Source organism: Hyaena hyaena, unplaced genomic scaffold (genome assembly GCF_003009895.1).
Source record: "Hyaena hyaena isolate Hyena2069 unplaced genomic scaffold, ASM300989v1 scaffold_544, whole genome shotgun sequence".
NCBI classification, from domain to species: domain Eukaryota; kingdom Metazoa; phylum Chordata; class Mammalia; order Carnivora; family Hyaenidae; genus Hyaena; species Hyaena hyaena.
The window spans coordinates 1,339,921-1,366,560 of NW_024081176.1; the positions used below are offsets into that span (position 1 = coordinate 1,339,921).

At 35.8% G+C, this 26,640-nt stretch overlaps 1 protein-coding gene across 1 annotated transcript; it reads left to right on the forward strand.

Moving 5' to 3' along the window:
• Nucleotides 1-1,246: 1,246 nt before the first annotated feature.
• ODF2L (outer dense fiber of sperm tails 2 like) lies at nt 1,247-26,115 on the forward strand (the record flags this gene model as incomplete). Its single annotated transcript, XM_039255732.1, has 9 exons — nt 1,247-1,283; nt 13,258-13,417; nt 15,931-16,063; nt 16,706-16,828; nt 18,446-18,505; nt 18,630-18,701; nt 19,422-19,538; nt 22,836-23,021; nt 26,006-26,115. Coding segments are annotated over exons 1-9 (992 nt in total), but the record flags the coding sequence as incomplete, so codon positions are not given.
• Nucleotides 26,116-26,640: the final 525 nt, after the last annotated feature.

Genomic DNA, 26,640 nt, shown 5'->3' on the forward strand with positions numbered 1-26,640 from the left:
TTAAAAAAAATTTCCATCTGGTGGGAGATGTTGATAATGGAGGAGGTTATGTATCTGTGTGGATATGTATATATATATACGTATATATATATATATATATATATATATATATAGCTTTGAATGTTCCTCTCAAATTAGCTATGAACCTAAACTTCTTTTTAAAAATGTCTTAAAAAAAGAGAGAGATAATTATTCTTGATGTTCTATCATGTGCTTTACACCTTAAAACAACCAGTTTTTACTAACACCTCCCACCTATAGGACACATATGATTTAATCAGACAGGGCTATGTGCCCTACAAATAAGACCTCAATCATCACAACAATCCTAGCAGACAGGTAGAATTATTCTTTGATTTTTTTTTAAAGAAACACAGAGTTTAGGGAAGTAGAGTAACCTTTCCAAGACTTGTAGCTAGAAAACATTAGTATGGGTTGGTTTGTTTCCAAAGCCCTCGCTGTAACCACTGTTGTTATAACAACCCATATCAACCTCACTCCACATTTATGTCCAGCCCAACCTACAATGGCTTAGTTAGTTAGTGCAGAATTGGAGTAGTTGCCTGTCTCAGTGTTTCTGTAAGTAGCTCTTTTAGAGGTCTTTCTCTTCTCTCTCCTTTGTGAGCATACAGCAAAATGGTATCCATTTGAAAACCAGGAGGTGACCAGGAATTGAATTGGCTGGGATCTTGATCTTGGTCTTCTCTGACTCCAGAACTGTGAGCAATAACCTTCTGTTATTAAGCCACCCAGTTAGTGGTTCTTTTGTCATAGCAGTCTGAACTAGGACACCCATTTGCTCTCTAGTAAAAGTGATGCCTTTTGTTCCCCAAGACTTTGCTTCAGTCCTTGTTTTACTTACCTTGTGGACAACCTCCCTTACAGTAAATGAAATCATCCTAATTATAAAACTTAAATAAAACTACAGTAATCAAGGGGCGCCTGGGTGGCTTAGTCGGTTAAGCGTCCGACTTTCGCTTAGGTCATGATCTCGCGGTTCGTGGGTTCGAGCCCCACGTCGGGCTCTGTGCTGACTGCCAGCTCAGAGCCTGGAGCCTGTTTCAGAGTCTGTGTCTCCCTCTCTCTCTGACCCTCCCCTGCTCACACTGTCTCTCTCTCTCTCTCTCTCTCTCTCCTAGAAATAAATAAAAATATTTAAAAAACCTACAGTAATCAAGAGAATATGATGCTGGCATATGTTTCGATTATCCAGTACTAGAACAGAATGGAAGGTCCAGAAGTAGACTCACACATGAATGGTCTAATAATTTTCATCAAAAGCAGTAAGTTAATTCAGTGTGAAAGAGAATGCTTTCCAAATAAATCATGGGAGAACAATTGGATATCTGTATAAAATGAAGTAAACCTTGACACCTGCTCCATTCCTTAAAAAAATAAATGCAAGATCGATCATACATTTAAATATAAAAGCTTAGAATCATAAAATGCCTATAAAATATAATATCTTCACAAATGTAGAGTTATAAAGCACAAAATTATAAAAGGAAAAATGATATATTAGATTGTATCAAAATTTAACATTTTTGCTTACCAAAAAGTACCATTAAGAAAATGAATAGGCAAAGTACAAAGTGGGAGAAAATATTCATTATATATATTTCATGAAAGACTTTTTCAGAAAATATAAAGAACACCTACAAATTAGTAATAAAAGGGCAACCCAATATAAAAATCAGGAAAAATAACACTTCATAAAAGATATATATATGGTTCATAACTATAAAACAGTGCTCAACATCATGAGTTATTAGGGAAATGCAAATAATGTCATAATGAATGTCACTTTAAATCTACTAGAATCACCAAAATTAACAAAAAAAAAGTGGCTATAAGAAATGTTGGAAAAGATGTAAAGCACTTGAACCCCTCATACACTGCTGGTACAATGATTTTTGAGATGAATATAGCATTTTCACACACACACACACACACACACACACACACACACACATATATATTCCATGACCCAGCAATTCTACCCCTAGATAAGAAAAGGAAAGTGCATATTCATAAAATGCCTTTAATAAGAATATTTAGAGTAGCCTTATTCATGATAACTCAAAACTGCAAATAACTGAATATCTATCAACAGAATTGATAAACGAATTGTGATATATTCAGATAACTGAATCATACTACTTCATAACAAAAAGGAACAAACTACTAAATTATGCAACAACATAAGTGAATCTAAAAAAACATATATATTGAGCGAAAGGAGGCAGATACAAAGGAATATATATTGTATGATTGCATTTATATAAAGATCGAGAATAAGCAAATCAGTATCTAATGGCAGAAGTTAGACAGTGGCAGTTTTGGAGTGTGCGTGCATGATGGGGGTGAAGGTATTTTTGGTTAATGGACTGGAAAGAAATGCAAATAAACTTCTGGGTTCATGTAAATGTTCTAGATCTTGTTTTAGGTAGTGGCTTCATGGGTGTGTATAATTGTCAAAACTCATATTCTGAACACTTAATATCTGTGCACTTTATTGAATTTAAATTATATCTCAATTTGAAAGTAGCCTGTAGGCTTCAGGAATTAAGTAGTTATTGATGGAAGTCTTTGGTGGGAATGGCAGAAATGAAGAACACAAAGATTGATGGGTGGGTTTGCTGTTTATAACTGTACTAAGATGCATAAAGAAAAATGTGATAAGCTTGGAGATCCAGAGAGCTTCTATGATTGCCTTAAAAATATATCTCTATGGGTTGCTAGGATGACCCATCCAAATCAATTATTAATGCTGTAAAAGACTGAACTCCAAAGAAGTTGAATAAACAGACCCACCAGATCTTTTAGGTAAAAAATTAAGGCATTGATTGAGAAACTGGATCTTGAAAATTATAATAACTAGTTAGAGTATACATTCTATCTTCTCAATAGACCCTAAAGAGCTCTTTGCTGTCTGAAAAAGTCCTTCTTCTCTATCTTATAAGACTAGTTCTGTCTCATTTGAAAATTCTGAAATAACTTCATCTGAGGAATTAACTTTGTGAAATATTCCTTATTCTCCCCATAATTCACTGCTATCACTTCTTTTTATCTCTAGACTAGTACTATCCAGTAGAAATAGCATGTGAGCCATCTACATAATTTTTAATATTTTAGTAGCAAATTTACAAACTATAAAGAAGAGCAAAATTTAGATTTTAATAATATGTATTATTTAACTCAATATACCCAAAATATTATCATTTCAACAAATGATTATTACAAAAATGAAGATGTTTTTTCTTTTTTCATATGCAAAATCATGTTTTCCACTTATAACATGTCTCAAGACTACTCACATTTTAAATGTTCAATAGCCATAGGTTGCTAGTGGCCTCTGTATTGGACGAGGATTTATTACTGTTAGCATTGTTAACATTTGGACTGAATAAGTTTTTGTTGTAGGGGGTGTTCTGTGCATTGTAGAATTTTAAGCAGCATCCCTGACCTCTACCTACTAGACACCAGTATTATTAGATCTATAGATCTACAGATTCAGATCTCAGTATATTTCAGGGCACAAGTGAAATGTCTGACCTGGGAGAAGTCTTTCATACAAAAAAAATGTGCAAGCTTTGCTTATTTATATTGGCAGAAACCTATGTAATATGCTAATGCATTCCAAGGGTATTAGACTAGGGATGAAGGAATATAATTTTTGAAGAGATTGAAATTATGAGTATGGATACACTTACCAAAGACCATGGATTCATCATGCTTGCCTAAGCATCTGGGAGTGGTTCAAGGTTTGTTTGGTTCCTTGAAACCTGGGTCCAATGGTGGCCTGCATTAAATACAGTTGAGATGCTAGAAATCTCATGATATATTTTAGAAGATTGAGTTAGAAGACTTAAAGAGATAGAATGATTGGAATGGATTTATCATGTGTCACCCAGTCACCTATCTCCAATTGTGTCCTAAAAAGGCCTGGAGAACCTTCTCTTCACTAATGCATTGAGAAAATATTGTGAGCGAGAGGAAGCTGCTGTCCTCTGAGCCCAGGCATGAAGTTAGGAGATGATGCAGTTAAATAGGATCCCCAATTCCCTAACAGAAATAATAGGACCTCAAAGTGGCAGAGGCCAAGTAATAGCACTTAACCATCAGGGATGAGATAGCTAAGGTTACCATTATAGAAAGCAGGGCCAGAGCAGTAATCATAGTTGTTAGATTAGGAGGGATCTTTAGTAGTGGGTGATTGATTATAGTGTCCCTATAAATGAAATGAAAAATTACTAGATCTGATGAAAAAAAGACCTGAACTTCACATTTACAACATCTTGGCATTGCTTCATTCATGGCTATTATAATCAGAAGGCCAATTAGTTGGCCCTCAAATGGCCCTTTTCTACTGCAAAGGTAAACCAAAATCCATACCATATTTCTAGGGGAATTCTAGTGATTATTGCCACCATCAAAGACTTTAAAGATGCACGAGTGGTGATTCTCACCACATTCCCATTAAACCTTCAATTTGGTCTGGGTAGAAAATGAATGGGTCATCTAAAATGTTGATCTGTATGCAGTCTTTTTATCAGGTGAATAACACAACTTCTTTTCTTTTAATTTTTTTAATGCTTATTTTTAAGAGAGAGAGACAGACAGAGTGCAAGGAGGGGAGGGGCAGAAAGAGAGAGTGAGACACAGAATCCGAAGCAGACTCGAGGCTCTGAGCTGTCAGCATAGAGCTGGACGCAGGCCTTGAACTCATGAACCATGAAATCATCACCCGAGCCAAAGCTGGACGCTTAACTGACTGAGCCACCCAGGTGCCCAGAAGAAGCACAATTTCTAACACTTACCATGCAGATACCACTCTGGCAAATGTCTTTTGGTAATCCTAATATGCGTAGAACAGAGGAAGTTGTTTGATTTTATCTGGAAGTGAGAGAATGTCAGATAATTTATTGCTTTACATAAGGGCTGTGTTAGTTCTCTAGTTCTCTGTCCTACTTTAGTGTGCAGGGACCATGATCTTTTCATCAACTTATGGGACATCACTGTAGTCCACTACATTTATGATAATGTGCTGATAGGACTTGATGATCAGGAAATAGCACATACCTTAGATGCCTTGTGTAGTAAAGTGTCTTTCCATTGATGTGACTTTGACCCTGTCCTATCAAGAGGCAGAAGCTTTTACTCTTTCCCTTGTGTGTGGGCTGGCTCTCTGATGTATTTTAGATAGCAAAACGCAGCAGAAGTGCTTCTGTGTAACTTGTGGGGCCTTAGACCTGCAGCTTCTTCCTTTGCTGCCTCGGACACTCACTCTTGGGATGCACCTGCTATGAATAAAAGCTCAAGCTGGCCACACACAGAGCCACATGGATACAAGAGGCCTAAGCCTCCCAATTTTACCCACCAAGTCACCAAACATAAATAATCTTGGATATTCCAGCCTCAGCGGCAATCATGTTGCAACTGCATGAGAGACACCAGCTGTTGCCACATGGTTGTTGTTTTAGACCACTAAATTCATTAAAACAGTAAAAGAAAACCAAAACATGTTGGAAAGAATGCAATTCAGAGTGGAGGATAAGCCCTATGAAAATAATTTATTACACGACCAAACTTTTTTAAATGGCTTTTTTATTTTGCTAAGTTTTATTTGTACTTATCAAGTATCTTTAATATTTCATTGTTTGCTATTTTTACATTCTACATTTCTTCCCATGAGGAAGGAAAACAAAATTACTTATCCACCATTGCACTGTTGCATCCTCCACACACTAATATCTTTAATGTTTATGACATACTTGATGTTTTAAATGCTTTATATTAGAGGTCTGCACACTATGTCCTGTGGGCCAAATCCATCCTGTTATCTATTTTGGTAAATAAACACGGAGAAACAGTGTGTTTATATATCTCCAATGGCGTCTTCTATTCATCATTGGTAGAGTTAAGTATGACAGAGACTATATAATTCACAAAATCTAAAATATTTACTATGTGGCTTTTACAGAAAAAGTATGCTGGCTTCTGCTTTAAATTATGAGGAAATCCTTGATGGATTATTTCATAAGTAGTCAGTATTTAATGATATTTGGGGAAATTGAATGGCAGTTTAGGTTGCACTGGAATGAATTTTTTTCCATTTAAATTATATAAAATAAGGGATATTTCTGTCCAAAAATTCACTATCCAACCAGATTTCAAACTTAGATTAGGTTGGATTCGATTTAGAGGATGAGGGATACCATATTTACCTGGACGGTTTGGTTAAAATAGTCAATTGAGAGTCTAATGTAATCATTTTGAGATTTTTTTTTTTGGTCAATGTTTTTCCCTTTGAATGATTAATAAAGGTGGTTACATCTAATACCAATGTAATTTAATTAAAATAAGTATTTTTCATAAAAGAAGTCTAAGCTCTGTGTACAATTATTTTTATTATGACAAGCTAGTAAGGTTAGCCAGAATACTAGGTAAGTGCTGGAAAGACCCTCAAATATGTCCTTTGCCCTAACTCCACATGCCCACCTACCCCCCGCAGGCCGCCCTCCCCTCCCCCGGCCTTTTTTTAAAGGATAGGAAACTGGCCCAAAGTATAGTAGTTGACTTGCCCGTGAGATGGGTCCAGTCCCCAGTGCTTTTTAGCATTTGCACATATGGAACAGTTAGGAACTTTTGACTGTCATGAACTTTTTTGCTGGACAATCAGCACTGGGGGAAAAAAACTTTGCTGGAATCATGAATGGAAAATATTCTTTAGTAAAACCAATAATGAGGTATGCCTTGTCATGGTTAAATTTCTCAGTTGATAGTTGCTCTATTTGCGGACTTCATTTGATGGTGTATAGTTCTTAATATGAATTTTAAGGTGAGGTGGAGAGTTTTTACTTTCCCAAATAAAATCTAACCTTGCTTGTTCAGGAGTTTATACATTATAGCACCTGGCTGTAGGGCAGATGCAAAGAATCTGAGACCCGAAAGGAGCCTTGGAGATCACTGTGCGTGTCTCACATTTTACAGGAGAATAAAAGAGGCCTGGGGAAGAATCTCAGCTAAACAGCAATACCATATATTTGATTTAAAACTAAGCTCCTTGGGGCACCTGGGTAGCCTAGTCGGTTAAGTGTCTGACTTCGACTCAGGTCATGATCTCACAGTTCATGGGTTCGAGCCCCGCGTGGGCTCTGTGCTGACAGCTCAGAGCCTGGAGCCTGCTTCCAATTCTTTGTCTCCCTCTCTCTCTGCTCCTCCCCGCCTCAAGCTCTGTCTCTGTCTCAGAGATAAGTAAACATTAAAAACAAAACAAAACAAAACTAAGTTCCTTGTAGTCGCGGTTGCTTTGGCTTTTTCAAATCTCCCCTTTAAAAAGCAAAAGCAACTGATGGATGTGGGGGGGAGGGGGGGATGGGCATGAAGGAGGGCACTTTGGGGATGAGCACTGAGTGTTATGTAGAAACTAATTTGACAATAAACTATTTGTAAAAAAAAAAATAAATAAATAAAAAGCAAAAGCAGAGCACTTCCAGGCCGTCTCAGAAGAATTCGGAATCAATCGGCCTTATTTCCCTTTCTCGGTTGAGCTATTAAGATTTTTGGTAACTACACACAAGTGCCGCCTTTTCGTAACAAAAGGTTTGGATGGCAGGCGGGAAAAATTGACGCAGAGCAGCAACTGAGAGACAAAGCGCCTGTCAAGCCCCGCCCCCTCACTCACACCAATAGCAACAGAGGCCGGCGCTTGCTTTCCCGAGTCCGGCCAATTAGCTGCGCCGACTGCGGCTCGGCGGAAGGGGCGGGGCAGCCGTTGCCAGAGAAGCTATTTGATGGTTACTAGCTCAGTTTTCAGTACAGTTGCACCTGGGCGGGCACACTTCCACCGCAAGCGGTTCTAGGAATTCGCCTGCTTGCCACCTCGCGTCCTTTAACTTCTTTTCTAGCTTTCATCGACTGCACTTCTCCCTGCGTCCCGCTCTCTCCTAGCCTCCGCAGGGCTGGAGAGTACAGGTACGCTGGCCGCGGTTTCCACTAATGTTCCCTGAGTGTCATCTTGCCAGCCCCTCCGGACTTCTTCCTTCCACGGCCAGGCGGCGGCGGGCTGACGTCACGGGGGCGTGCTGACGCAACGGCGGGGGCGTAAGCACGCTGTTGGGAGGGGGAAGCTTGGGCTTGGACAGCTTCCTTTTGATTGCGGCGGGCACGCTTCGGAGTTCTGATCCCTGGGGCTGTGGTGGGTCCCGGCAGTTAAGGGCTCTCGCGTCCATCCAGAGCTAGACTAGCTCCTTTCTGTCCATACCTGCCGCTTCGCCCAGACTTGACTGCCTGGGTTGGGGGAAAAGGCAGCGAGGAGGCTTGTATTCCTAGGGAGGGTGTGGTGTTTGGGACATAAGGGCAGATCTTACTTGATGGTTTTGTCCATAACTAAACCCATACACTGCCGGCTTTCTTACTCTTTTGGCTGGCTTTTAAGCGACCGCTATGTAATATACCAGATTGTAGTAGGCTCCTTATGTGAAGATTCCTCTAAGAAACCTCGGAAACTAAGTCCTCTAGGTTCCTTCTAGGTTTCCAGACTCTGTAGGAAACCCCTTCAAATGTGTGGCCTTGATCCGAGCACTTAACGTTCCTGGCTTCAGTTTCCTTATCTGGAAAATGAGGATAATAATAATCACTTTGGAGTGGTTATAATAAAGGAGATTAAGTAAACCAATGCCAGGTTTTGAGGATAGGTAGTCAGTAAGGGGTGCTCGTTGTTGATCGAGAAAACCATAGCCACAGCGGGGCTGGTGTTTAGGATAACGTCTATTTCGCAGACAAACTTTCCCTGTCACTCATAGTAAGGCTTCAGGTGTTTTTGAATGAATGAGGTTCTTGGAGTACTTTTAAACACCACTTGGTTAGTTAAAGGAACATACCGCAGAAAACCTGTCTTAGTTTGATTTCCGTACACTTAACACTAAGCATGCATTGGTCGTGTTCGTAATTTAACAGCTAGGTACCATTTTCTGCTTCTGGTTTTCTTCTACTTTCAGTTAATGTGTATAAAATAGTTTTTATATCCCCCCAAACCCAAAGGTATGAGAAAATGGCTTTGTTTATATTGTACAAATGAATGAGACCCAAGGAACTGGGTATAACAATTAGGTTGATATAACATCAACCCACTGGGCTCAGTTCTTTTGGAAGTCCGTTGTTCTCCCTTGGGATCTGGTTTAGTGGTACTCAAATTAATGACTACATTGAAGATTTGTAATGATTTTATAACGAATAGATCTTGAATTGTTTTTGGAAAGTTTTACATAGGTAACTCAAGTCTACAAGTGAGTTAAGGAATGGTGATTGACTCAGGGTGATTTTTTTTAATGAAAAAATTTAAAAAGAAGATCTGGTGGGAAAGCAACCACAATAGTGAGCCAAAGGAACCCTACATTTAAGAAACATTCAAACAGACACAACCCCACCTGTAAGTGCTGCTTCACTCTGTTCAGACCTCCCCACAGCTGTGGCTGGCAAAGGTTATTCTCATTTTGTAGAAGAGAAAACTAAGGCTCACTGTGGCTAAGTGTCCGTATCAAGTGGCTCTAAGGATTAAGAACGGGTGAGTCTGGCCCAGTATCCTTTCATTTTAATATGCTGCCTCTCAGTCATTAAGGAATGGTTAAATTATGTTCAGGCTACCTATACTCTGTTTGAAAAAGAAGAAATAATACTTTCAGAAGATTTTCTTCAAATAGTAGGTTAATTTTGGTATTTAATGGGATAAACTGTCATTTTCTGGAACAGATATGTGGAGGAATACATTTAGAAGGTCGTGGGTAAGTGAGGTGTTCTATTTGGTCTGTACTGATCTCTTGGTATTCTAATTCGTTCATTGTTTTTCATGTTCTTATCACCAGTGGAAACAACTTTTGATTTCTTCGAAAGTTTTTCTAGGAAACGAATGTTGGGATTTCATGTGAGACTCTAGTAACCAGTTTCATTGCTTCTACTCTTCTCCCCTCCATGTACCTAGTTCATTCTCCAAGATACCACTGGATTTGTCTTTTAAAGACACACCTCTGATCTGTTATTACCCTGCTGAAAATGGTTTAATGGTCTGTCTTAACCCTTAGGAAAAAGTTCAAGCTCTTGAGCTTGGCATACAGTGACCACTGTCAGTGTGCCCAGTCTCATACTTTGCCACTTGCTCTTGCAAATCATGTCCCCTCATGATTCCCTCCTCTTGCTTGTACTTGACCTTCTACCTAGAATGCCCTTTTCTCTTCCGTTTTGCCACACTCACATTTGTTCTTCAGGGCTCTACAATTTCTCCTCTAGTGAACTTTGCCTAGTGTGTAGAATGGTGAGAGAAATGAGCAGCATTCCTATATCTACTTTGTGTTTTTTGATGATGATTTCAGTGAAGTTTTCAATAGAAGCTGTGTGCTTTTGTTTGAGGCCACTGGGAGCTAGTTTTCCAAGAATTAATGTTTGGCAAAACAAATTGAAATCTGTGAGATTCTTATGCTTTTTTCCAGAGAGATTAGTTTTAAATACATATTTGTCTGCAGCTGGTTTGCTTACTGAGACCAATCTAGATGCTAAGGAAGGTCATGAACTGTCATCTTTCTTTTCTCTGACTGAGGCCGGCATTACAGTCCCTGAACAGCCATCCCTCAAATGCTTGTTGTTGGCCAGAATGGAACATAGTTTAGTGAGTGTAGCTGGGTCAGCATAAGCCATGACCACGCCTGGAAAAAGCTTTAAGTACATCCCCTTTTGATAGGGGCCTGGTAAAGTCATCTCTGTATAGGAAATTTAATTCTTTAAACATTAAAATATATTTAAATTGGTAGTCTTGAGGGGTTTGATTATTAAATATGTGTGCAGCATATGTCTTTGTCTCACCACCAAGTTGTACAGAAGTATAATGTATTTGTCCTTTGGCAGTACATTCCACGTAATTGAAAACATTTTCTTGTGAAACGTCTGCTTTTCCATCCAAGAATACATTTGGTCCACTAAAATGATAGCACTTTTTATAAAGGTGGGACTCTTTATGCTAAAGGAAATTATTACATTGTTTTTCGGCACATATATGGTTTGGGTCATAGTATTGTCACAACACAAAAATAGCGGAGTGTCTTGGAAACTTTGAACAATTTTTATCCTAGAAATACTTCTAGATTGTGAGAATATAATTGCTAATAATTTCTATGGGTATATCTGAGGATTAAACAGTTCTTTATGTTTCAAGGAGTCAATAATGAAGAGAACATTTTTGAATGTTGGGCCAAAAATCATTCTAAAATCTCTGTTTTCACAACGTGTTAATTTTATTTGTTTATCCTTTAAGATAAGACATAGTTACTTTTTACAGGTGATGAAGCAGGAAAATGTTGTATGATTTCATTATATGATAAAACTTTAGAAAAATTGTATAAACAGATACCAATAACCCACAAAGCCAAGTAAAAACTCATGTAAAATACTGATACCAAACTGAATCTTATAAAATATGTCTACAAATTGAAGATCCCTAATCCTCTTACATTAATTTTTGAACTTTTATTCCAAATATAGGAAACATTTTTCTTTTAATGATCCCTAAAAAGATGAATCAGTGAGGTGAATAAGTAAAAAGCATCTGTCTTGATTTAATCACATTAACTACTCTAAACGTTGAGCCTTCTCTCCTTCCATTATTGCTTTGGTTTTATAAGGCTTGTAGGTGCTGGAGATTCAGATATAAATAAGGTATTCTTTCTTGAGATTCCAAAGTGCAAAGAGACAAATTTTAAACAAGTGAATGGATGAAAGGTAAAGAGCAGTTCCTCTGTGAGTGGGGTAGCTATTGGAAGAAAACAAATCAGTAGGTGATAGTACTATTGATGGTAGTGACTTATCCAGATCATATTCTTCTTCACTCTTAGGTTTGGGTTTTTATTTGATTTTGTGTATCCATATATTTTTAAATTTTTCTAGACTTCAGATAGCTCAAAATATCATTATGCCTACTAACAGATGTTAGCACTTCCACTCATACATGAGTTGCTGGTATTTAAAAAATATAAGCATGCTCTTTATTGGCCTATATCCTAACTATTTGTTTTGGTGGTATATAGAAACTTCAGACAAAAGTAGATAAATTTTTACAGACGCTTTAGAAGTGTCTGTAATTTGGAAATATTATGAGTAATTTTCAACTTGTAATTTCTTCACATCTACCCAAAGTATTGAAAATTCTTGAACATATGTATCGTACAATGCAGATTTATAAAAATAAATTACAAAGAGGTAACATATTTCTGAAAAAATGCAGAAAATCTTAAATATAACATTTGATTTTATATGAATATAAAATAAAGTCAGGGAGACACATTATCGTATAATGGAGTTATGAAAATACAGCCTTAACGATTGCCAAAACACGAACTCATTACTTCAAATGGAACAGTTCTGAAGAAATTCACGAGTATTCACATTTTAAAAACTGACATTTGGAGTACCTGGGTGGCTCAGTTGGTTAAGGGTCCTACTCTTGATTTTGGCTCAGGTCATGACCTCAGGGTTTGTGAGATTGAGCCCGGCATTGGGCTCTTCACTGACAGTGCAGAGCCTGCTTGGGATTCTCTCTCTGTCCTTCCTCTACTTGCGTGTGCGTGCTTGTGTGCTCTTTCTCTCTCTCAAAATAAATAAGTTTTAAAAAATTTTAAAATAACATCTTTAAGTTTGAGTGAAAGCAGTTAACTTAGTAAAACTTAGAAGTATTGTCATCTATTTATTATCACCAAAGAATATCCTAGATTGAGCTGGGAGATCGGAATAAATTAATTTTGAAAGGTCTACTTTCAAAAGAATAACTTAATCTTCCTTGTAGGAAGTCTACTTTCGAAAGTATATTAGATTTCTACTATTCTAGGCATAAATAACCTACATTTCCTATTGGGGAGATAAAACCAAACTGAGGACCAGAGTTAACCATAGTTTTTACATTTGTCTTCCAGTTTGACTGAATTAAGATATTATAATACTCAAGAAATAGATTAATAAAAATTTATGCATTCTTATGGTTATGTAGGAAATAACAGGCCTTTTGGAAACTTTGGAAACTGGCAATTGTTGAATGGTGGTGCAATGCAATTTTGATACTTTTTAAATTAGTATCACAACGAGTAGCAATTATAATTTCTATTTTGTCTGTGAAATATTACTCTTTACACATGTTTAGGATTTCTATTTTACAGGGTAATGAGAGAAAAAAGAATCTACTGAAATTTAATGATTAAAATATTTCCTAACTTTCAGCTTATGAGAAGTTGTTGTGGACGCCATTTATAAATCCGTTCACCAAATTTATGGAGAAATCCGCAGTTGATGGAAGTCATTCAGAAGAATCATGTCCTCATTTGAAAAGTACCCCAGAGAACGAACGTTTACCACAGTCTCTCAGTGAAAGTCATCTCAGGTGGTCTTCTCAATGCTAGCAGGGGATATCTGATTTTCTGACTTCAGGGTGTCATGATTTGTCCATAGTGTAAATTATTTGAATCAAACACAGCATCCTTACAAGACTACCTTCTTCATATTTGGCAATTCATGTATCTATTTAACCTCCTTACAAATATACTCATTTGGCAGAATTTGACTAGTTTTTGGAATCTTAATGAAAGCAAATGAAAATGAAAACCTTAGCTATTGAGAATTATTGAAGTATTAAGCCTTATAGCTAAGGTAAATGAAAAAATAAATACAGTGGAACTTTGGAAATGTAGCTAATGAGTATGAATTCACTGTCATTTGGAACATTGCTATATAACAAATACCTGTCATATTTTGCTATCTTTTTTAGAACAGGGAATACACTTATTATATTATTTATATGATTCATTGCTCACCAATATGATGGTCTTAAAAACACCATTATTGTCACTGTTGATAGGACAATCCAGCTTCTAGTTTAGCTTGTTGTAAGTGACGATAATATTTGTTCATATATAACCATTCTTGACTTTCTTCTGCCTGTGGTTTTTAATAATGGACAATTGTCATTTATAGCCCACCTCTTAGGCTCATCCTGTTAAGCCAGCAGTGCGTAAGAACACAATCTGCTTTCTGACATCGCCTCTAAGATGCCGTCAGTTGTTGATGAGCCATTGTATTGCATTTTTAATGAAAGAAAAAAGCTGCCTATTAAAGAAAGACACAGTGTTTTCTTATTACATGGAATTTTATTTATAAATATTGAAAAAGCTCCTTCAAACTTAATTACACATAGATTTATTTTACTTTAAGTAACTTTATGCTTATATAAAAATGAAATGTAAGTGAAATAAAGCAGGGTATTCTCAAAACTTTTTTATACTCAAAATCCAACTCTTCTGAGTCACTTTTTGACTCAGAGTCATCCTTGCTATTGAGAGTATTGATCATATGACATTTCTTAGGAGCATTTTTATTTTTTTATTTATTTTTATTTTTTTTTTGAAAATACTGAAGCATTTTATTCCTTTTCTTTTTTTTTTTTTTTTTTTACAAATAGTTTATTGTCAAATTAGTTTCCACATAACACCCAGTGCTCATCCCCACGAGTGCCCTCCTCCATGCCCATCCCCCCTCCCCCCCACATCCATCAGTCCTCAGTTTTTGTCAGCATTCAAGAGTCTCTCATGGTTTGCCTCTCTCCCTTTCCCCCACCATTTCCCCCCTTCTTCTCCTGATTGGTCCTCTGTTAAGTTCCTCCTAGTCCTCCTATACGTGCACACATATGATATTTGTCCTTCTCTGCCTGACTTATTTCGCTCAGCATAACACCCTCAAGGTCCATCCATGTAGCTACACATGGCCAGATTTCATTGTTTCTCATTGCCATGTAGTATTCCATGGTATAGATAAACCACATTTTCTTGATCCATTCATCTGTTGATGGACACTTAGGCTCTTTCCATGTTTTAGCTATTGTGGAGAGTGCTGTTATGAACATTGGGGTACATGTGCTCCTATGCCTCAGCATTTCTGTATCCCTTGGGTAAATTCCTAGCAGTGCTATTGCTGGGTCATAGGGGAGTTCTATTGTTAGTTTTCTTAGGAGCATTTTTAACTGAAATAAGATTTATTGGTGCTGGGCTGTTAATTATGATATATAGCAAGCCTATATCAGTGTCTTCTTCTGGAATGTTGCTGAGTATTCGTGCTTCACCAGCTCCTTCATCCCCTCTATGACCTCCATTCCTGGGGGTTAGAAAGTGTGCATCCATCTCTGGCATGTTCTTGAAAGCACTGTCCTTCCATTCTGTGAGTTTTAGGCATGTGCAGGAAAGACTGCTCGGGACTGCCTCTTGACTAACAAAGATAACAAGAAGCATCCTGATTTCAGGGTGTAAAAATGTGACCAAAGAAATATTTCTTCCAGTGATGCCCAGTAGTGCCTAGGCAATCAAGAAGGCAAATATTAATAGTTCTGTTTTGAATGATGATTATTATAAAGCCAAATGTGAAAGATTTTTTGAGTTCTGGAGAGCTTGAGTTCTTTTGGTTCCATTTGGTTAGCTTATTTATTCTTCTGCGGAATCTTTCTGTGAGCAGTAAGTTTTTAAGAAACAGTTTGGGAGTAAGGTCTAGAAAGACAAATCTTTTGGGTTTAGAGTAGGGAGAAGGAAGGGAAATAAAAAAAGACATAAACATTCACACCAAATCATTTTACAAACTAGAAAAGAGATATTCAGTAATTATCAAGTAGCACAGTGAAACATTGCTGTTGGTCATTTTTGTATTTTACATATCTCAAATGTTTTAAAAACTGTGTATATTAAGTATAGAAAAATAGGGGAGTATAGGAAAAATTCCATACATTTTCAGTGACAGTTTACTGTAACATTTTGGAGAGCAGCGTTTAGAACTGTAATATTTAGTCAAGCTGTGCTATATTTTCATAAAAATATAACTAGTTTATATGACATATTTAACTTTGTGCATATCTAGTGGAAAGCAGGACGTCCTCAATGGAAAGACTGAACTGGAAGGAACATTTAAGGAGTCTGAATTAGCAACCTGTTCTCTAGAATTATTTTCACCATTATTTAAGGATACCGTTGAAGAGATTAGTTTTGAAAATGTGAGTACTTGATTTATGAACACCTAATAAAATAAAGCTAGTATAATACTCAGAATGCATTAACTGTGGTCTCATATTAATGTAGTTATGCTCATATGCTGGTATTTGATATAAAAAAATTGCAGTTTATCATTCTTCTTTATATCTGTTATTAATGGCAATTTTTTCCTCCAAATATCATCTCAGGCATGCCCTTGATAAGAAGATAAGCAGAAAATGTATACCTTGGTGCTTGACCTACCTAAATATGGACTAGAGTGTCAACTTTCGCAAGAGTGAATGTAAACTAAAATATTCTGAGAGATGAATAGATCTATTTTCTGTAGTGTTATAGGGAATAGAAACCTGTATTCTCAAATTTCAGTGAACTAAATTTTGAGTTAGAGACAAAAAATAGATTGTATTCTATTAGTTTTGTTAAAGTAAATGCTTGAAATACTTTAGGGCTTAAGCCCTTATTTGGATTTCATTACTTTAATGTATAATATAAGATACTATTTACTATTAAAAAACTTTGCAAAATTTACTCATACTATGTGCAAAAATGATTTTGTTACTAGAATAAACTATTTGATAATCGCAACATTGTATTTTAGAGTGTCTTAATGCTATATCTTAAAATGTGTATGTGGTTCTTGTCAGGCTAATCTTTTCGCATCCAGTTTGAAGGTTTCTAAACAGGAAAAATTAGCAAAAGAATTAGACACTTTTAAACATGTAAAACAAGCCTTAGAACATCTTCTTAAAAAGACAGAATACCAACAAGTAAGGACCCTAAGCACTAATTTAATAGATCTATTTCTCAATTGATGGGTTTACTACTTCTGAAACTGTAGTTATTAAAATATTGGTATATTTGAAATGGAAAGAATGCCTGAATTTTTGCTTGGAATAGCAATCATTAAACTAAACCCTTACTCTTAATATTTCAAAAATAGTTCTACATGAAAGCAGCATGTTTTTTTTGGAAAATATATATGTATCTTCTGTCTCAAAAATTCTCATTTGGTATATTTCATTTCCACTTACAATAAAATTTTCTTAGAATTTAAGCTGTATTTATACATTCATTTATTTTTTTGAGGGTAACAGTTTGCTGAGAGATAATTCACATACCTTTTAAAATGTACAATTCTGGTGATTTGTAGTATATTCACAGAATTGTGTAGCAGTCACCACACTGTTAGAGTGTTTCCATCTCCACTCTTATCTCCCACCCCCCAATTACCCCTCCTTCCCCTAATAGCTACTTTCTGTTTTTAAGAATTTTCTGATACTGGACATTTCACATAAATAGGATCCTATAATATGTGGTTGTTCATAACTGCCTTCCATTTAAAATAAGTCTTCAGGGTTCACCCATGTGATGTGTAGCACACATCAGTGCTTCCTTCCTTTTCATTGCTGAATAATATTTCACTGTATGGCAATACCATTTTTATTTGTCCATTCTTCAGTTGATGGATGTTTGGGTTGCTCCTGCTTTTTGGCTGTTATGCATAAAACTGCTGTGAACATTCACTTACAAGTTGTATTTACCCAAGAGAAATGGAACTATCTGTATGCCAGGCAGTCCATGGTGTACCTTTAGAGAGTCCAAGAGTGGGCTCCATGCAGTCCATGAGCCCTCTGAAAGTGTGTGTACAATTTTGCATTATTTGTACATGGCATAAATGCCTTTGGGTGAAAGGAATTCATAGCTTTTTCACCTTCTCAAGCAGGAGTATGACCCTCAAAATGATTAAACATTTTTCTGTGTTCTTATTTAAAATGTCTACATAGAATTCCTTTACTAATGTGCTGTAATTCTTTAAAAAATTCTCACTTGATAGAATTAAGGTTGCTGATCTTTTTAACCTATTTATAAACAGTACCTTGAGCTTCTTTGTATGAAAGATTTTAAAAAAATGTTTATTTAAATTAAAAAAAATGTTTATTTCTTAGAGAGAGAGAGACAGATGTGAGCAGGGGAGGGGCAGGGAGAGAGACAGACACAGAATCTGAAGCAGGTTCCAGGTTCTGAGCTGTCAGCACAGAGCCTGATATGGGGCTTGAACCCACAAACTGTGAGATCATAACCTGAACTGAAGTTGGACACTTAACCAACTGAGCCATCTAGCCACCCCAGATTTTTGTGGTTTTTATGTCATTGGCTTGTAGTTTGAGGTGTTATTTAGAAATTAGGTATATAATTAACTTCATAAATTGTAGACACAAAATGATTTGAAACACTGTGGCAAAAAACTGGTGATTTTTAAAAAAATCTAAACTGTGCATAAAATTGCCCATATTAATTTCTTAAGTGATGCTTATTCTTCTTTCTACTTTTGTATGTAGAGAAATATGCTGGTGAGCACTGATTTATAATACCTTTTTTTATAGGTAGGGGACAGTTTATCCAGTATGTTAGAGAAGCTAACTGATAATGAAAGTGAAAATACTGTAAGTCTTTTTACACTTTGTGTCTACTCTGACATTTTTTATGTATATGCTGCTTGTGTTTATAAAATTAATCAACATTATCCACATTGTGATATTTCTAACTCTTACATTATATTTGCTAAAGAATCTAAAGAAGAAGGTACTTGAAAAGGAGACCTATATTCAAGAACTTTCTTGTTTGTTTCAGAATGAAAAGGTAAGCAAATTCTGAGCTTAATTCATCATATTTCTTAATATTGACTCCCTCTTTTCCCTCTTTCCATTCTGGCCCCCATAACCTCAAAAATAGATCTAGGAAGGTTTTTAGATTATTTGGATATTTTATGAGTTTTTATGAAATATCTTTTTTTTTCAGTTTTCTTAAAGATTTTTATATTTAAGTCAGAGTAATTGATATAAATCACTATACATTAGGAACTATACATAAATGTGTATTGTATTTAAATTTTTGTATAAATTAAGGAATTTTGGTATTTGTAGGAGCATTTTATTTATTTAGGTTTAAATATTTGTTTATTTTGAGAGAGAGAGAGAGAATCTGAAGGAAGCTCCACTCTCAACTCTCAGCGAGGAGCCCAAGATGGGGCTTGATCTCACAACTGTAAGATCATGACCTGAGCTGAAATCGAGAGTCTGACGCTTCACCAACTGAGCCACCCAGGTGCCCCTGTGGAACCATTTTAGACACAATTTACTTAGGATAGGTAGGAATTTTCAAAAGGAGATTATCAGGAATCATTAAATAAAGTGGGAGAGAAGAAAATAGCCCCATAGTTTTATATAAAATATATTTTATAATGGGGGAGATCATGGTTAATGTAAAGTGGTACTTTGCTTTCTAATCAACTTTTTAGATCATGTCTAAGTATGGATAAAGATTTTTGATAAATAACACATTTTTTTTTCTCTGTTATAGGCAAATGCTTTGAAAGCAAACCGTTTTTCACAGTCAGTAAAAATAGTACATGAACGACTACAGCTCCAAATTCATAAAAAGGAAGCAGAGAATGATAAATTAAAAGAATATATAAAGGTTGTAAATATTCATTCACTTTTATAGCTTAAGTGATAAAATTAATGAACAACTATAAAGCCTTTCCTTAGTTCTGGAATTTGGTGGTTTTGGAAGAATTTGATCTGAGTGTTGCCATGGGAAATACATATTTGAGGCAATTCTTAAGATTTCTGGCCCATCTCAAGATTTGGTTCCAAATCCCAGTATAAAAATACTCGCTCTCTTGAGTACCAATCTAGGGAGGATTTCTAGAGGTTGAATATCTTTAAAAATCTTTCCCATTATATAGTTAATTTATGTTTATTGTGGAAAATTTGTAACATATAAAGGAGAGAATTAAAATAACTTAAAATATAAAAACCATTGTCAATGTTTTGGTATATAGAATTCTTGTCTATTTTCTACATCCACACATAAATGTATACTCTCACATTATTATGCAGTCAATAAATGTGTATTATTTTTGTGCTTGTCATTAATGATGACAACTTTAAAATCAGTTAACCTAGCTTTGGTATTTAGACAACTGAGTAGCATTCTTGTCACACAGTTTTTTAGCAGTGTAATTAAGGGGGAGTTTTTGGTTTAAACTCAGTGGTTTAAATATTCTCTTGGAAACCTCCCAGGCACTTTGAAAGAAGAATTTGAGGATCTATGATAGGACACAAGCTAACTGGATTTATTGTCATTATTTTTGCTGAAGGAAAAGATGCAGTGTTCTCGCTTTAAGGAAAGTGTGCAAAGATAACTCCCATTGAATGTGAGCGCATCTGTGTTAAATTCGTTTGCTTTTGCAGGTGTTTGTAACCTGTGGTGTGTTTCAAGACTTCCCTGGGGATGTTTTGGTTTTTTTCTTCAAGGAGGAAAAGCTTTTGCCCAGTAAAGGGACATTAGGCAGGCTTATGTGGAATGTAAATTTTGTCCTTTGTGCTCCTACAGGTTCTTTTAAGCACTTTCCCCCATGGATCCCCTGTGGTGTCCTGGGGCATCACAGATGAGCTGGGGTTGATACTGCCTGCCTCTGTCGTGAACATGTGGTCTGACACCGCAGATCATCATCTCTCATAGTTTCTCTCACAAGTTTTAGTTATGTCCTCAAAGAACAGTAAGGAAGTTTTTGGAAATATGTTTCTTCAATTTCAAAATGAAATATTAAATGACTTTTTAAAGTTAGTTTTAGCTATTTTTATATAGAGGGCGAATATAAGACTAAAATCTTAAGATTTTTGTTATGACATTCAACATTTTGAGTTTAAATTCCTTTACAAGAATGCCGCTGTTTAGAAATAATTACAAGAGGTTGCATTAGGTTACTGACTTTTCTACATTCCCTCTAACAGTTTTGGAATTTAAGGCATGAATTGGGGGATCATAGTTTAGTTCTTCGATTAGGTTTCACAAGGTTCTTTTTAGAATACAAAGATAACTCAGTTTGACAACAAAAATCTCAGTTATTTCGTATTTTAGTTTTGACTCAGTTGAGTCAGTTTCTTATGTAGGTCTTTAAAAAAATTAAAATTATACTTTAGTTCTCAGAGAACTATCCCGAAGATATTTGGAACCCAGCTTTCTTTCTGGATCTTTATGTAGCAGTTAGATAAAGAATATTTTCACAATTTAGAAGACACAGACTAATTATAATGTACAGCATGTGTAGTTCTTTGGAAATTGGGAAAGGCTGCTAGTTGTTTTAAATGTGTTTCTGTTCATCTGGCAAAAGACTGAGGAGTTATTTATTTTGAAACCATAAAAATAATTTGATAATTTGTATACTCCCTAATAGTGATCAAATTGAGATGGAAGTGAGAATGTCCTGGCTGGAACCTTATTCCAAAAAAATTATTATTTCACCTTTGGTGTTGAAAATGGTTTCTTGCTGCAAGTGTAGCAATTATTTGTGGTGTGATGGTGACACCCTGTGGTTTCCTGGAGGAATGACAGCTGTATTTCCTGTGGAGTCTTCAGTAGACTTGGACTGCTCTTTGTCTTGTTTTCGTCCTAATGAAAACTTTCTTATGAAAAAGTGCTTATGAAACTACTTAAGAAAAATTTCATGGGATTTTTTTTTAGTTTAAGTAGATTTCTAAAGACTGTTTAAGAATGTTTTGTTACTTTTCTTAATCTACCTAGTTTACTTTTCAAAGAGAACAAGTCTTTAAATCTTATTTAAGATGTACTTTCTAATCTAAATTTTAATGGAAGTTAAGAAGCATAGTTTTTATTGATCATGGAGTTGAATCAAAAAACCCAATCTTTTACTGTGACTCCTTTGATTTTTTTCCATTAAAATGATTACCCAAGACATCACTTAGGTTAAACTGAAACCTAAATTCTGTAATAATTTAACTTTTTTTCAGTATTATACAATTTTCAAAAAATGTAAAAGCATTAAAATCTTAAGTCTCTAAATTATTAGATATTTAGTAGTCAAATACTTTAAATAGAAAGTCATAAGATAATTCAAAATAAAAGTATGAGAATTATCACACTAAATCATGGCCATCATCCACCGATCCTAATATTCTGTCTCTAGTTATGCCACCAAGAGATATGTAAGGAAACAGTGACGCCAACTAACATCGTTAAAGTCAGTGGATAGAAACACATCCCTCAGCCCCTCAGACGTCTTTTTACCCTTACTAACTCTTATGGACCTGATCGTTATTAACCTTTCTAAGCCTCTTTAGTCTTGGCATAATAACTTCCATAAAATTACTGGATAAAGCAGTACTTTTTTTTGCCCTTGATGTAACTCTCTTAACTGTCCAGGCATTCCCCCTGATTCTAGTAAATTAAAATTTGCTAAATAAGCCTATGTTTATCTCATCTCTTTCTTGATCTATAGATTTTGATCATATGTCCTTTAAGCCTTTATCATTGCAAGTAAAGAGTCCTAATGTGTAGGGAGCTACTGATACCTTTGAGCTTTGTGTATCTTGTTTGAATGGTCTCCAGCTCAATTATGTTTTTTTTGATTTTCAGTAACTAGTACTGTGTATAATATTCTAGATGTGAAAAATTTTAAAAGCCTAGTTAATTATGAAAGTTTTAAGAAAATGCTTGTACCGTAATCACCAATATTAGTATCTTTAATAAGAGGATTAGTTTTCTATAGGCTTGTATATTTTAAATTTTCATTCTATAACTGGTTACAAATAAACATTGGTGAAACTACCTTTCTTTACTGCTTTACTTTTTACTAATCCTGTGATTAGTCTTTTTGATAAAATCTATGAAAGATTACATATTTTTACAATTTTACATAAAGATCAGAATTCTGAAATAATTTAAATATTACTAATATATTTTTTTTAGAACTTAGAAACCAAGATAACTGGTTGGAACTCAGAATTGAGAAAGAATAAGCATGAAGCTGTAGCAATGAAAGAATCAAGTAGGCAAAAAACTGTAGCTCTAAAAAAAGCATCTAAAATTTACAAACAAAGGCTTAAACACTTTACTGGAAACATGGAAAACCTTACCTCCCAAATTAGAGATCGGGTAAGTATTTGTAAATTCTTTCTTAACTGTTCTATATATTTAGTTTATGTAGATAATGTCATAATGCTTAATATAAATCTTATTCTTCTCTTAATGCTACTGATACCAGAAAAATTTTACTCCCTCTACTCTGTTGCTTTAGTCTTTTTTTGAAAGATTACATAGAATGTCACATTGGCATATTGAAACTTACCAGTCTTGCCTTCGGAACTTTATCAAAGGATATGTTAAATGTGTCTCAGAGCATCTAATGCAAACTAAGGGTAATGCTTCATACATATTCCCGCTTGGAAACGGACAGTGTATATTAGCACATTAAAGGCCCTGAGTAGGCCTTCAGTAAAGTAAGACAGAATGATGAAGAGTATTGAACTCATAATTTCTCACCACTTATTTAACCACAGACCTCTTGTTTTACCCACAAAACAACTCTTGGAACGGGTTCTAAGGAACACCAGTTTGGGAAATGCTGATTTATGTTATTAGACCATATGACTTCATTCAGTAATTCACTTCATTTGAACTGTGTAATGCACTTAAAACCATTCGCTGACGTAAACACACCATGTGAAAGTTATCTTTGGGTGTAGTACAAAGTTGAAAATTGAACTTAGTGCTTTGTTGTTTTCGATGGATTATTATATTTGTTCAATTAGCAGTTAATAAAACATTTACTCTTGGGGCGCCTGGGTGGCTTAGTCGGTTAAGCATCTGACTTCGGCTCAGGTCATGATCTCTCAGTTTGTGAGTTTGAGATCCACATCAGACTCTGTGCTGCCAGCTCAGAGCCTGGAGCCTGTTTCAGAGTCTGTGTCTCCCTCTCTCTCTGCCCCTCCCCTGCTCATGCTGTCTCTCTCTCTCTCCTAGAAATAAATAAAAAATATTTAAAAAAAATAAAAATAAAAAAATAAAATATTTACTCTTTTTAATGTCTCCCTGGTATTGCACCTCTTAAGAACTTACGTCAAGGCTTGTAGCATTATTCGAGGCTTTAGAAAAGGAAACGGACATGTATAAACTCTTGTGTAAACAAAGCAGCTTAATATTTTATAAGCTCAGGTGTTAACGTTTAAAGATGATCTACATTCAGACCCAAAAGAGACAAAAAGAATTGGGGACAAAGTTCACAACCTAGAGGGTTAGAAGACTTAGTTGAATACCTGAAAATGTTACTGAGTGGAAAAGCTAATCAAGTCCTTAACGGTCTCAGGCTTTTCCTCTTTAAATAGCATCATGTCACTCATGCTCCTGCTCTTGGTACAGGAGGGCCCTTCCACTTGTTAACCTTGGGCAAGGTACTCAACCTCACTTCCTTCAGTTTCCTTATCTACAAAATAAGAGATAGGCAATATTATTATCTCATATCGTTGTAGGGAGGGATAAACGACAAAATACACTGGAAAGCACATTTGCCTTGGCAGTCCTATATTTTTTGCCATATTGGCCTACTTTCTATTCCTCTAATACACAGAGATTTGTTGTTTGCTGTTATCTCTGGCTGTAATGTTTTTCTCGGGTTCACGATAGCTGGTTCTTTTAATCATTCAGGCGTCTTTTAATTTTGTTCCCTTAAATAGTTTATTGTCAAGTTGGTTTCCATAGAACACCCAGTGCTCATCCCAACAAGTGCCCTCCTCTGTGCCCATCTCCCCCCACCCCTCCCCCCTGCCCCCATCAGCCCTCAGTTTGTTCTCAGCATTCAAGAGTCTCTCATGGTTTGCCTGCCTGCCTCCCTCTCCCCAACTATTTTTTCCCCTTCCTCTCCCCCATGGTCCTCTGTTAAGTTTCTCCTCTTCCACTTATAAGTGAAAACATATGGTATCTATCCTTCTCCAGGCATCTTTTTAATTGACATCTCATCAGAGGGGCTTTCCTTGACCACTCCTTTTGAGGTAGTTCCCCAACTATTTTATCATGTCTTAAATTTTCTTCATAGCATTTATTTTACAGATACAATTTCTAAGTATCTTTATATTATAGTATATTATCCAACTTATAATTTATACACACACACAGATTCCAACTTATACTTCATAGTGCAACCTAAAATGTAAACTATGAAAACAGAATACTAGGCTTTATTCAGTGTATCAACAATATTACTATAAAAAAAGTGTAAGACAAAAAGTGGTTGAATGATGGAAGGAAAGAAAAAATCCCCCAGTAAATATTAACTGCTATCATTGCTACTTCTGGATCTTCTGATTAATAATTATTGGCACTTTTGTCTTCCTAGTGAGTTTGTTGTTCAGTGGAATGTGGGCAGGGGGCACAAGCACTGTGTCTCTCTAGATGGGTTTGTAAAGGGTAGATTCATTTGACAATTATTTATTGAGAGTCTCCTCTATGATAGGCACTATTCAAGGCCATAGCAATGAATAAAACAGACAAAAATTTCTATGTCTGGGAGCTCACACTCAAAATGGATAAAGCCATCACTATAATTTTCATCTCTTTGCTAACTAACAGTAACCGTGTCTGAAGGCCCGTGGGCGTGACGTCTACAAAACAGCTTGACATCATCATAGCAATGACAAATAAGGCTGCCTTATTAAATGCTATGGAATTATGGAATTGCAGAGCTTCTGTATTTACCATAGAGGGCTTCTTTCTCCTCCATGTGCTTATTCGGTTGTTAGCATCTCCTATACGTAGAATGCAAAATGAAAGGTTTAAGAAATAGGAAGGAAATTATCCTCATTAATTATGAAACATTGTTTGAAAATAGTTATGTCAACATCCTTAAAATGTTGTGTTGGAGCTGCTGCTATGTGCATATAAAGCAATACTAATAATCAAGATTTTATCAACATTTACTTTAAAAGTTTCTTATATTCGGAGTTGTACACTAAAATTTTCTATATCAAAAGTTCCATCCTTTATAGGATGAACGTTTCCTTATTTATGTTGTATTTGTGTTTAGGGACCTGCACAAAAGCAAAGTGTTACTCAATTACAAGATGAGTACTTAACGTATTTTTTAGGAGGCCAAGCTGTCTGAAACTATTTCAGCTTCCAATGCCTGGAAAAGTCATTATGAGAAAATTGTAATAGAAAAAACGGAAGTGGAAGTTCAGATTGAAACAATGAAAAAGTAAGAAAAAAAATTAGAAACTTTTTATGTTTAATAAGTGTTTTCAGTTCTTTCCTCTTTTATTTATTTATTTGTTTTTTTAAAAATGTTTTATTTATTTCTAGGAGAGAGAGAGAGAGACAGCGTGAGCAGAGGAGGGTCAGAGAGGGAGGGAGTCACAGACTGAAACAGGCTCCAGGCTCTGAGCTGGCAGTCAGCACAGAGCCCGACGCGGGGCCAGAACCCACGAACCGCGAGATCATGACCTAAGCGAAAGTCGGACGCTTAACCGACTAAGCCACCCAGGCGCCACTGTTCTTTCCTCTTTTAAGCAGTTTGCATTTTGGTTCTTCTGGGTTACGTGTGGCAAAGGTTGTCCATATGATTTGATATTTTTGCTATTCAGAATTCTGTAAACTTATTCTATTACAAAAATACAATAAAATGATTAGCATTAAAAAGTGCATTGGCTAGGAGGCCTGGGTGGCTCAGTTAAGTGTCTGATTTGATTCCGGCTTAGGTCATGATCTCATGGTTCAGGAGTTC